A 13,006-nucleotide genomic window follows, 5' to 3' on the forward strand; every position below is an offset into this window, starting at 1 on the left:
TCTTCTCCCTCCCTCCCTCCCTAAACTTTCAATGGATCTTCTAATTGTCCACGATAGGACCGTTTGTGCAAAAAAACCAGTGCACTAACAATTTAATTGTATATCGGGTAAAGTTAAGCCGCTCTAAAATGAGTGAAAACCCTGTTAAAATGACTTGGTGGTGGTTTTAAAAAAAACCTGCGGCAATCGAATTCCCCCCAAAATCTACTATAGATGGTATCTCACCTGCCAGACTTGCAAGAATGCATCCGTCTGCTCTTCCTGCTTGCTGGAGGAACTGCGGTCATCGAGGCACTTTCTTACATATCTGGTGGTCATGTCCGGTCATCTCCTCCTATTGGGACAGGGTCTTCTCTTGCTCCAATGCCCAATCCGGGTAGGAACCATGGTCCTTCCTCCTCTGGCACCCTATAGAAGATCTCGATACCCACTCCGCAAAATTAGCCTCACATATTTTTGCGGCCGCTAGACGTTTGATAGCTAAATTATGAAAGCGTGCACAACTCCCCCCCCCCATGCATCTGTTCTCTAAGATCATGTTTAGTTCATTGCCAACACTGAGAAAATCACCTCCCTCCTACGATATAAAGATATCGACAAAGGCTGGGCTCCCTGGCTCTATCTCTAGCATCTCACCTCATGCCCCCCTCCCTAGTAGTCCTACCCCAGAATGATCCTGGGCCTACTGTTTTCCCGAGTCCCATAATACAGCTGTGTGGAGTTTGTATGTTCTCCCTGTGTTTACGTGGGTTTCATCCGGGTGCTCCGGTTTCCTCCCACACTCCAAAAACATACTGCTAGGTTAATTGGCTGCTATCAAAAATTGACCCTAGTCTCTGTCTGTCTGTCTATCTCCCTCTTTGTCTGTCTGTGTCTGTGTGAGTGTGTTTCTATATTAGGGAATTTAGACTGTAAGCTCCAATGGGGCAGGGACTGATGTAAATGAGTTCTCTGTACAGCGCTGCGGCATTAGTGGCGCTATATAAATAAATGATGATGATGATGATGATGATGATACAGCTCTGTCTGCTCCATTACCAGTAGGGGTCCCTAATCCTTCTGGCTTCCCATATCTGACGATCACACTCTCCCCTCCTTCCCTGCCCCTCTCCCCATTAATTTCCATAGCTTGACTTACTTCCTATTTTCATACCTTGTTCTACTGTAAATTGCACTATTACTATGGAAAGTGACACTAGTTGATACTCAATTGATGTTCAATGTTTCATTCATGTTTATTGTCACCCGAGTTTATGCAATAAAAATTTTGAATTTAAAAAAAGAAATAAAACCTGCTGTACCACAGAGATTAACCCACACAAACATTTGGGCAATATAACATGAGCCTTTTAATTGAAAAACAAGAAATTCAACATAAAAATGGCACTCAGTTGGTAAATCATACAGACAGAGATGGCACTATACGAAATTACTGTGCTCAGCATAAACATGCAAAATTTCTTTGCAGAGAATTGCTTTATAATTGGTTTGAAGTCAATGGTCTTCAAAATGTAATTTTCCATTCACATGTGTGAAAGCCAGGTCAAACGCTGCTGCCCCATTGTGCAGTGGAACTGATTTTTTATCAGTTTCAGTTTTGAAAATGAACATTTTCCGGCACAGTTGGGTTTGAAGGTTCCAAATAAATCTTCCGGAATAATATACTGAAATGTTGGCAAGCCTATGGGACCCCTATGCTCGTGGGGTCCCCGGGCAATTACCCAGCGTGCCTATGCATTAAGACGGCTCTGATAGCAGCCAATAATAAACATATCATGATTTTGATTCCCGACCATGGCCTTATCTGTGTGGAGTTTGTATGTTCTCCCTGTGTTTGCATGGGTTTCCACCAGGTGCTCCGGTTTCCTCCCACACTCCAAAAACATACTGGTAGGTTAATTGTTAAATTGCCCTAATCTAGTTGCTATATGTTACAGCACATCATTGCTATTTGAACCATGTTATTATATAAGCCATGTTTTATGTCACATTTTGTTCATGATTATGGGTAATCATGGGTAAACAGCCTGCTAAAATTGTGCTCTCAACTTTTTAAGGGAAGATGTAAAAATATAATTACTAATGCTTTCATAAAGCTGATCTTGCCCAGGAGGCACGGTCACTGCTATGCAAGACCCATAAAGGGCAAATAGATATTCAGAGCAAAGGACATTGGTCAGTTTCTAATCACTTGCTTCATATGTCATATGAACAAATATGGACATTGCACTGTGTAGATTGTATTCTGAAAAATGCCCCTTCTTCCTCATTGTGACTTTCTGTAAACACATCATTTAAAGGATAACTGTATTTTCACTTAGGGAATGCTAGCATTACTTTTTCTAGATCCATATGGACCATTTAACATTGATCTGACTTTTAATTCCTTCCTAAGATAAAGCAGTTATTGGATTTAATGTATAAATATATAATTGGTTACATATAAATCTATAGGGTTGTAAAGGAGTTCTGATTAAACCATATCAACTTTTACTCATTACATTTTTGTGCTCAGTTATATAAATAAGTTAAAGCCATGGATCTATTCCTTATATACTGTTCCTTTACCATCTGATTTCAGTACCATACCAGACAAGAAAATGAGTTTGGATATTCAAGTTTATATTTTTAATTTGTATACAAATGCTTAATTGCCACCTTAAGATAAGACACAATCATTTTAAAAGGAAAAATATGTAGCGAAAATTAATTTTTCCTGTTAACGTTCTAAGAGGTTTTCACACCTTCCAAGTGGTTGAACTTGCCTAAAATGGAGCTGTAGTGACAACTGTGTGACCATTGGGACATCATAGAATTATCAGATACCGCATGGAGAAATATAAGAGACCTTTTTTCTACCGCTAATGAATCCTTTGAGAAAAAAAAGTGACATTATCCTGAACTGGACAAGCTGAGCGGAATTACCTGGAATTGCCCACAGCAATAGATTTGTACATATATAGGCTGAGAGAGCAATGGTAAACAACACAGTGAAAGAGTTTAGCCATATAGATAGATCTAGTTTTCTAGAAAAGTGTATGGAAACAGACATTAGGTCAGGCAATCAGAAGAAGGAAATAGAGTGACAAGCAGTTGGAGGACCGCACCACCAAGCCAGGCACCTCATTGTGAAATTAAGTGGAATCATGAGGACTGTTTTGCTGGGTACAGTTATCTGGAAAGCTTTACTTTATGGTAAGACATTTTAAATCCATTGAGTTCTATGAATTTAAAATATTGCTTAGGCCAGGTACCAACTAGCATATTGTTTAACGTGCATTTTCACTTGCGTTTGTACTAGTGTTTGGAGCTCACTTAGAGCTCATTTTAGTCTTCTTAAATGCATTTACCTGATGTAAACTCATGTCAATAGAGCAACATTCTGAAAACCGGAGTGCAAACACAACGCAACACTAGTGAAAACACAAATGTATGTGACATTAGAAACTATGGTTTACTGTAACCATACATATTATATTTCTGACATGACGCATCCAATAGCAGAATATGTCAACAATGGCTTTTAACCTTACCAAGCCCTCCCTCCATCACCACCATATAATATTTTTACCATGCTCCACATCTGCAGACCCTCATGCGCCCTTGATGTCAACCCTTTAACACTTTTAACTTTGTTAGAAAATAATATTCATACAATATGTCCCTCAACCTAAATTCATTAAAAAAAAAAAAAACACATGAAAATCCATGACATTACAATTCACAGTGAAAACTCTCCACAAGTCCACTAGAATACACAATAATGGCCTGTCTCCATGTGGGAGTTATGGACTTGTTCATATCTCTGTGAATGGATACCTTGGGATGTTGTCAGCTCACATGCTCATTCCACAATGAATGCACATAATACGCATTGACAACCAAGCTGTCATACAATCATTGATCTTTAAAATGGGTACATTTAAATACACAGTCCTTCACAATTACCCGCAATAGAACAGACCACAAATAGGTCCCCGCGGCTGTCAAAAGTTTAAAAACAGATAAAAGGTTTTTTTAAAAAAGCGTGGGGTCCCCCTGCCCGGCCATTATTAACCCTAGTGCTGCCAGCCTACTGCTGGTTGCGTGAAAATCAGGGAAAAATTAGCTTGGGGTCCTCCCGATTTTCACATAACCAGCACTAGGCAAACCAGCCTGGGGTGGGTGGCACTATAGTAGGGGGACACGCGGCAGGGGCCCCCTGCCATAATGACAACCAACCCCAGGCTGCTCACCGGTGAGCTGGATTTCCTAGGGGGTGGGGTCTGCCGAAAAAAACGAGCAGGCCCCCCTCTAGAAATTACCAGCCCAGTGCTGAAATCTCTAGGGTTCTTCCTACCCCCATGGACTGCGGGTAGTAGGGAAATAACGGAGTGAAAAAACAAACAGACGCCATTTTGTTTTGTGGAACTACAAGTCCTAGCCATGCCAGGGTGCCCTGAACAGTCTGGGCATGCTGATGCTTGTATAACTACAATCACCAGCATGCACATGGCAGCCAGGGCATGCTGGCAACTTGGAGAACCACAAGTGCCAACATACCCTGACACCCATGGCTGGCTGAGACATGTAGTACCACAAAACAAAATGTTTACAAAACCGCAACACCCTATAATATATAATAAAACCCCAATAAATACACTAAACACCCTCATTCATAACACATACATTTATTAAAAATAATAAACCCCAAAATACTCACCAATCTGATTTCTTTCTCTTCTGTCAGCAGCTTTTAATCCCAAAATGCTTGAACCGTGTGTAAAATAATTTGTAATTCCAAAGTCCCTGCTTGTAAATATCTTCTGTTCTTCTTGGCCAAAAAGCCCGCCTTTTTGCGTGCAGTTTTCTTTTCTTCAGCCCAATCCCCATATTTGTAATCCAAATCCGGAACATGCTTGAAAAAAAAAATAAACCCAGTTTGCAGACGACGCAAACTTCTGCTTGTACAGTGTACAAGCAGACCGACGCTACTTGAATAGAATCCAGTCGCGAGGGCATACCCATGACAGAGTGGGAAATTTTTCCCCGATTTTCACGCAACCAGCAGTAGGCTGGCAGCACTAGGGTTAATATGGCCCACGCTTTATTTTTTTAAAAACTTTTATTTGTTTTTAAACTTTTGACAGCCACAGGGACCTGCGGCTGTATAAACAGGCAGTGTTACAGTGAAGTGTTTGCTATACACGCTGCTAGCAAGCAGTGTGTTGTCTATGGGGGTTTTTAACCTAAAACACAGGAGAGTTAGCTAAACACGGGAGTGTTTGACATTGCAGAAAATCGCCAGAAATGACCAGCGATGTTTAAGATCAGAGTGAAAATCGCAGTTTAATACATCTGGCACCTTGGGGACTAAAATCGCGGGTTATCACCTGTGATTTGCCGCGATTTTAACTCGCTGAAAAAATCGGACCTTGATACATTTACCCCCATGCCTCTTTTTCTTTATTCGGCTCTTCACTGGCTTCCAAAAATGTGTATTTAGTTAGTTCTAATTACTAGAAACATAACTCATACAAGCAGAGCTGTCTTATCGCATGGGCACACTGGGTAGCTGCCCGGGGGCCCCACGAGCATAGGGGCCTCATAGGCTTGCCAACATTTCCGTATATTATTCCAGGAGATTTATTCAAAGTCTTCAAACCGTTTTTATTAAAACGTTTAGGTGAACCAATCACCTCAGTATCCACTGTTATCTGTCCATGCGATCTTGCTGTTGCGAATACATATCTTGACCTTGGCGAAAACAACGTACACGTACTAAATGTACATAAATGGGTGAGTGGTTGTGCACTGCTTTGTCCGGGGGCCTATAATGCTGTTAAGACGGCCCTACATACAAGCAAGGAGCAGGTGGAATGCCTTCATAAAGGGGGTTTTCCACTTTTGTACTGTACCACCTTTTTAAAATGTGCTTCCCCCTTACCATCACTCTGCAGCTCGCAGCACTAAATTACTACTTCAATCCAGTCCTCTCCAACAGAGCTACACAGGGCACTATTAAAGGGGACGGGGTTTGTTGTAGTACTTGGATCTGAGCTGCACTGAGAAAGCCTCAATGCAATGTGGCTCCAGGTAATGGCGGGTGTGGATCAGTCCTAATATCAACATCTAACCCTTCTTTAAATGTATATTTATGCAGCAGACTCATTTAACACAGTATGACGAGTCTCACATATCTTAAGATGTTCCGTGCAAAAATAGTGTACGTATGTAGAATTGTGTGTGTATCTTTGACTTGCGCCCCCTTACACCCAGCAAGGCAGAACACAGGCTGGTAAAGTCAGGTGAAGAGTAAGCAGAGTACAGTTAAAAAGCTTGTTGAGAAACAAGCAGAAGAAGAAACACACGTACAATCTAAAAGGAAACAAAGAAAGTAAATAAATGTATAATGGCATTCCCTGTATCAGTGACTGTCACACCGGGGAAACCGGATTTATGTCAAGATTCTCTTGTGTTAACATTGGACTATCACACTGAAACAATAATCAAAGTGATATATTTTATAGTAATATAAAACAATTCTGGGCGCAAAGTAAGGTAACCAAGAGAAGAAAGGCACGAATAAAATGAAAGTTATGTTTATAAACAGATGTACATAGGAAATCAGTGCACTGAAATATAATTAAAATTGCCACTAACCAGTGTATACAAATAGACAATGGTAAATCAATAACCGTTATGTAACATACGTCTTGCTATTGCAGGTACGTATGCAAAATATATTTAACGTTGCAAGACCCAAATGGGAATGAAAGAGTTATTATGTGATCTCAACAGGGATAGCTACTATTAGCCTGTAGATACATACAGTTGCGATGTTTTCTTGGTAGAAGTCCCGTGAAAAACACACACTCTCTATGGTAAGGTGATGACTCTGTTGGACTCACAACCGTTCGTTCACTCTTCGTGCATCCAAAAGATACGTTGTAAATCTCATGCTTGAAGTTATGTTTCCTGAAGACTGATAATTTTTCAATAGATCCAGTCTTTCGGAATTTGGTATCCGCGCGGGTGATTGTCCGTCACACTCCTGTGTCTATTGCCTAATCACTTCTGCGCATGCGCAGTTGGCAAAAGATACCTCCGTGAATTTTAAAAAGTCAAAAAGCGAGCTCGCAGTTAAAAACTGAAAATGATAGTTGAAATGATGTAGCCAACGCGTTTCAACCATCCATGTGGGCTTCCTCAGGGCAAGTGCTCATAATTGCATATAGGTGTCATTTATACCATTTTGTTCCGGGGGTGTGGTCAGCATTTGAACTATACCTTAGTGGCTAAAGAAACGAGCTGTCAATGAGAAGAACTCAATTTAGATAGGGGTTAAATGCTGACCACACCCCCGAAACAAAATGGTATAAATGACACCTATATGCAATTATGAGCACTTGCCCTGAGGAAGCCCAAATGGATGGGTGAAACGCGTTGGCTACATCATTTCAACTATCATTTTCAGTTTTTAACTGTGAGCTCGCTTTTTGACTTTTTAAAATTCACGGAGGTATCTTTTGCCAACTGCGCATGCGCAGAAGTGATTAGGCAATAGACACAGGAGTGTGACGGACAATCACCCGCGCGGATACCAAATTCCGAAAGACTGGATCTATTGAAAAATTATCAGTCTTCAGGAAACATAACTTCAAGCATGAGATTTACAACTTATCTTTTGGATGCACGAAGAGTGAACGAACGGTTGTGAGTCCAACAGAGTCATAACCTTACCATAGAGATTGTGTGTTTTTCACGGGACTTCTACCAAGAAAACATCGCAACTGTATGTATCTACAGGCTAATAGTAGCTATCCCTGTTGAGATCACATAATAACTCTTTCATTACCATTTGGATCTTGCAACATTATATATATTTTGCATACGTACCTGCAATAGCAAGACGTATGTTACATAACGGTTATTGATTAACCATTGTCTATTTGTATACACTGGTTAGTGGCAATTTTAATTATATTTCAGTGCACTGATTTCCTATGTACATCTGTTTATAAACATAACTTTCATTTTATTCGTGCCTTTCTTCTCTTGGTTACCTTACTTTGCGCCCAGAATTGTTTTATATTACTTTAGCTAAGAGGGAGGGACACCCCCTTTTATTATCTGTGAGCAGCATTACTAGATAACCAATTAGTCAACAGCGCATACTAGTCTATCGTCGTTGATATATTTTATAGATTACAAAATGCAAAATAAGGATCTCAATGGCTGAAGGCCAGACAAAAACAAATAATAGGAAGTTCATATGATGTATATACTGGTATATCAAGACAAAGGTAAGCAGGCTCTGATGCAGGTGCAAAAGGACACAGAATCCACATAGCAATGCACAATATACACAGTAATCAGCCAGTAACACAAAGCTCAGAAATAAACAAAGTCCTTTACACTTGTCAGGGTGCCAGAAATTCAGAAGCAAGGTCAGGATACCACAGGTAAAACAAGATGAATACTACTGAAATAGCGAGAAACTAGGAACCAGAAACTACAATAATCCAGCCTGATTGCAAGAAGCTTCTACAGTATGTAAGAGGTAGTCATCAGGTTTACCAGCTACAGCGAGGACAGCAGCTCAGCTGGTTCTAACTAAGGTACATGATCCACAAGGCGGCCACTGGTGGTAGAAATGCAGCACTGTAATTGTATGGAAGAAAGGAGTCGGACCAATTTAAGTGGACTTTTTTTTCACTCTACTGAAAATTGGAACCCTCCTTAGTCCTATCACTAGTGACTCCCCCTTCCCAAGTTAAATAAATAAATTAAACAGAGGCTCTATACAGCTCATCATTCCAAATATCTTACTTTTTGCTGAATTGTGGAATTTTGCCCTGTTTATTTAATAAGTCATGTTTCTCCTTCATTTACCTTCCTAGCTCTAGCAGAAAATGCTGAGCTGCAATGTACAGGTTCTGAAGCTGGGCCTTCATATGAGTCCTTGCAAGCTGTGTTTAATAAGAAGTCATTTCGTCCAACCCTGAATTACAGCCGCCCCACTAGTGTGAACATCTCATTCACAATGTACGCAGTGCTTGGAGTGGTAAGAATTTCTTGTCTGTTAGAGTTTAAGGGGCTATAGTTTGAGAAGTTAAGAGATACATAGGAAAGGCTAAATTATGCTGAATACAAATTTCAGGGGCACTGTTAAATCTTGGCCTCTATAGTCCAGACTCCACGTCTTGTGCACAGTGCCCTGGCTCAAATATTTTTACATTTAATTATAGCAACTTATTTGATATACTTAAACAGAGTGTGACCTCTTGCTACACCACTATTCCAGAATTGCTTAAATTAATTTAACTTAGAGACAAATATAGAAATATGTTTGAAAGAATGGTGAAATGTACTATTTATTATACCTTTACTCACATTTGCAAACTATTAATTGCCCAGGGGGTGGGGGTGCATTGCGGGTGGGGGGCATGACAGCGTGATATGCAACGATTCACATTATCTAGGCCTCATCCCATCCAGGATCCGGGAGGCTGCATTCCTCTCCTGGGAGCAGGCCCAGAAATTCAGGCATCTCCCAGACATTCCAGGAGAGTAGGCAAGTATTCCTTTACTTGAACAAGTGACTGAAGGATACCATACTAACCACCGCAACCACTGCTTCTTTCTTTGTCCCCCAGAGCCCACTTCAAGGTGCACACCCACTTTCTGGTCCTGGAAACTGCCCACATAGGAGAGGAATGCGCCTAGTTTTGCCAAGCCACCTGAAAATGTGCATGATAGTGTGAAAACATCCTACTATCGCTTTATGAACACCACTTTCATTAAATTAAAGTTTTTTGCTTTTTTTCATAAAATACTGCTTGGCTTAGCATCATATATATCTTACAATAATTATGAAAGTAAGGGGGACATCAGGGCTGCCTTTACATAAAACAAAGAAGGCCCCACCTAAATGCAACTTTTCACCCCTTTACCTCATTTAACTAATCTTATCCCATAAAACAAAATCTAGTGTTTTGCATGTGGGTACAAAAGTAGGCACATTTATCTGTGTAATCTGCACTCCGCATGGAATGCCCCATATCCGCACAACTCCTTACGTAAGACAGTGATACACATCTTATTTTCTATTTCTTCAACATTAATTCGGACACCAATGTTATATATTAATTTGTACAATACGTTTGCTAACAGTGCAAAGATATCTAAGGTTTAGCACCATCAATTCTGCTTTTCCCTTTAGAATGAAAAATCTCAAATTCTCACCACTTTCCTCTGGCTGCGCCTGGTAAGTTACAAGACCTGCCAGGCTGTACGCTTCTGAAGCATGACCTGGACTTGAAATTCATTAAACCTGTAAGCTAATTTATGCAATTTATCTTATATTTTCCCCATGAATTACTGACCTGCAAAACCTCAATTTACATTCTGTTATAAATAAAATGGTGATAACATTCTAAACAGCCCTCATATTAATAAAATGGCTTCAGGGAAAATAACACTCTATTAATGCTGAGCTTTTGCTAATGGTTTTGCTCCTGTAGAGGGAACAAATGCATATTGTTTATTGTTTGTTCACCCATTTTTGTTTTCATATTTGCATTTATGTAAACGACCATGTACATGCTCTTTGGGACCTCCTTTATTAGTAATTGTCTGCCTCATGTAAAACAAATGTGTAAAGTAAAAAAACCAAAACTAAGTAGTATCTATGTCAAAAGAAATAAATAGTATGTGTTGTAACACTAATACATCTGCCCTCTCCTTGGGTAGATGGTTGACTCACATCAGCATATAATTTAATTGTAGGTGAAAGTTAAGCTTAACTGTAATGTAGCCACATTTTACTGTGCATGCTCAGTATGACAAATTGCATTTATAGAAATTACATTTCATTCTTAATCCGGCCCCATTTTTGTGAGACTTATATTTTAGTTGTCTTTGTCCAATAAAGAGGTTGGAATACACACAATAATCCATTCAGGTGCAATCATTGGCAAGTCTGAACACAGCAGTATATATATATATATATATATATATATGTATATATATATATATATAGCCAGTGCTATGGGGCAGTAGTACACCAACTACTCTACTCCAGAGCCGTAACTTAGAATTCTAGCGCCCGGGGCGAGAAAGACAAATGCCGCCCCCCTAGCCCTCAATTTTAACCAAATTCACCTAAATTATTCCTAAATTGCGCCCCCCTTCAGCGTTGCGCCCTGGGCGGTCGCCCCTGTCGCACAGCCCTAGTTACGGCCCTGCTCTACTCTGTATGCCAATTTGCTTTCAACGAAGAGAGTGTCTGAGGGCCTGGTGAAGACATGAGTTTGCCTTATAAGCACAACCATTTTACCTAGTTCTACTGAGTACAGTGAATATTTCTCTTTGTGCCTTTCTGCATACACCCTTTGAATAACAATGACAGGAGCTCAGATTGCCAGCTTTTCCCTTATTTGTAAATAGAAGATGGGAGTAGTGGCTGCCAAATGGTACAACCTTATAAACTTTTGCTTTGGCCATGGCTAATGAGAACGTATTTAGTAAATTACATTCATGCTCCAGTATGCAATGCTATAGTCTACCCATTTTTGCTCAGTTTTGGCAGCATGAGTTCTTGACTTGGAGCCCGGAGAAATGTGGAGCTGTTGAGAAAATTTCACTGCCAGTAGAGGACATCTGGACACCGGACATAATTGTCTATGAGTTGTACGTGGTGACTGTCATGTGTTTACTTATTCTGAATATGTAAAAGTATGTTTTCATTTTAGTAGATGAGCAAGACACTCTTTTTGATGTGGTTACATTAGATTAGACTCACTGCTTTACAAAGGATATATCATAAAACATGCAAATGATCACTTTGGATAGGAAGATTCAGCTGTATACAAACATAACCAGACATGGAGCATCTTCTAGTGCATCCTTCCAGGACATTACATGTCCCTGGAAAATTAACACTGAGAAAGAGAGGGAAAGACTGTAAAACAGTGACAGCAGAGAACAGAGGATGATTTAACAAGACTGACAGCTAAAGACAATCAAATCAAGTTTTAAAGAGGAGTGGAGCTTTGTATTGAAATGATATTTTGTGAATGCTTTTATGTAGTGCTTATTATTCTATGTTGTAACTGGACTATTTGTTTTCTTTAGCATAGATGAGGATAAGTCACAGCGCACCCCCTTTGTGTATGTAAATCACACTGGACGTGTGCGCTACGACAGAATGCTTCGTGTGGTCAGCTCATGTAACCTTGGCATCTTCAACTTCCCATTTGATGTACAGAATTGCTCACTTACTTTCGGCTCCTACATGCACACAGGTATGTAATATGGGATCTTACAAAACCTGTACTGAAACAATAGACAATTAAAAAAACACATTGAATGCAAGTAGTTTAAGACAACAAAAATACATAAAATAATGAAAATACAATCTCAGATTTTCAGATCAAAATTCAGGAATAAAAATTGCATTGTGGTCACTGAACACACATACACATAACAACTGGACAGTGCAAGTCACTTATAGATATTTGTACAGCCTACAGTACATTATACTATGCTGGTCTTTTTGTAACTTCATAAAGTACTAGATTAATGCAACATAAATATGTGTAGAACTTGAACTCCTATTACAGTGAAGGACGTACGTCTGGGGCTGGCTCTTCCCGTGGAACAGATTCTTCAAAACTCTTTACAATATTTGGAGACAAGTGGAGAGTGGGAGCTTCTGAGAATAGAAGGAACACCCGGTATCCTGAGATTTGGCATCGATGAATGGGGTATAATTACATTTTGGGTGAGAATGTTTTCTGACAAATAGTTAATGAAAGAAAATAAAACAGAAACAGAGCAAAGGGAATATTAAGGACATACAATACTCCTTTTCAACTCAAAATTCACTGTCCATGCTTTTTTGTCTATTTCATAGAGCTTAATGGATACACCTTTTTTATTGGCTTCCAAAAGTGTCTGTCTCCAAAACTGTAACTTCTAATTGGCTAGTGACATCAGTGTGCTTTTCATACACAGTGTTTGT

The 13,006-nt window shown here is 39.7% G+C and overlaps 1 protein-coding gene across 1 annotated transcript in view; it reads left to right on the forward strand.

Moving 5' to 3' along the window:
* Window positions 1–213: 213 nt before the first annotated feature.
* The window catches only part of LOC142143187 (5-hydroxytryptamine receptor 3A-like), a 29,659-nt gene continuing 16,866 nt past the window's right edge, over window positions 214–13,006 (forward strand). Inside the window, exons 1-6 of the mRNA XM_075200896.1 lie at window positions 214–376; window positions 8,883–9,046; window positions 10,205–10,249; window positions 11,564–11,673; window positions 12,118–12,287; window positions 12,606–12,766. Coding sequence (XP_075056997.1) covers window positions 214–376; window positions 8,883–9,046; window positions 10,205–10,249; window positions 11,564–11,673; window positions 12,118–12,287; window positions 12,606–12,766 — 813 coding nt within the window. The remainder of the gene's footprint in view (window positions 377–8,882; window positions 9,047–10,204; window positions 10,250–11,563; window positions 11,674–12,117; window positions 12,288–12,605; window positions 12,767–13,006) is intronic.

This window comes from Mixophyes fleayi, chromosome 3, assembly GCF_038048845.1.
Source record: "Mixophyes fleayi isolate aMixFle1 chromosome 3, aMixFle1.hap1, whole genome shotgun sequence".
In the NCBI taxonomy this organism is placed as follows: domain Eukaryota; kingdom Metazoa; phylum Chordata; class Amphibia; order Anura; family Limnodynastidae; genus Mixophyes; species Mixophyes fleayi.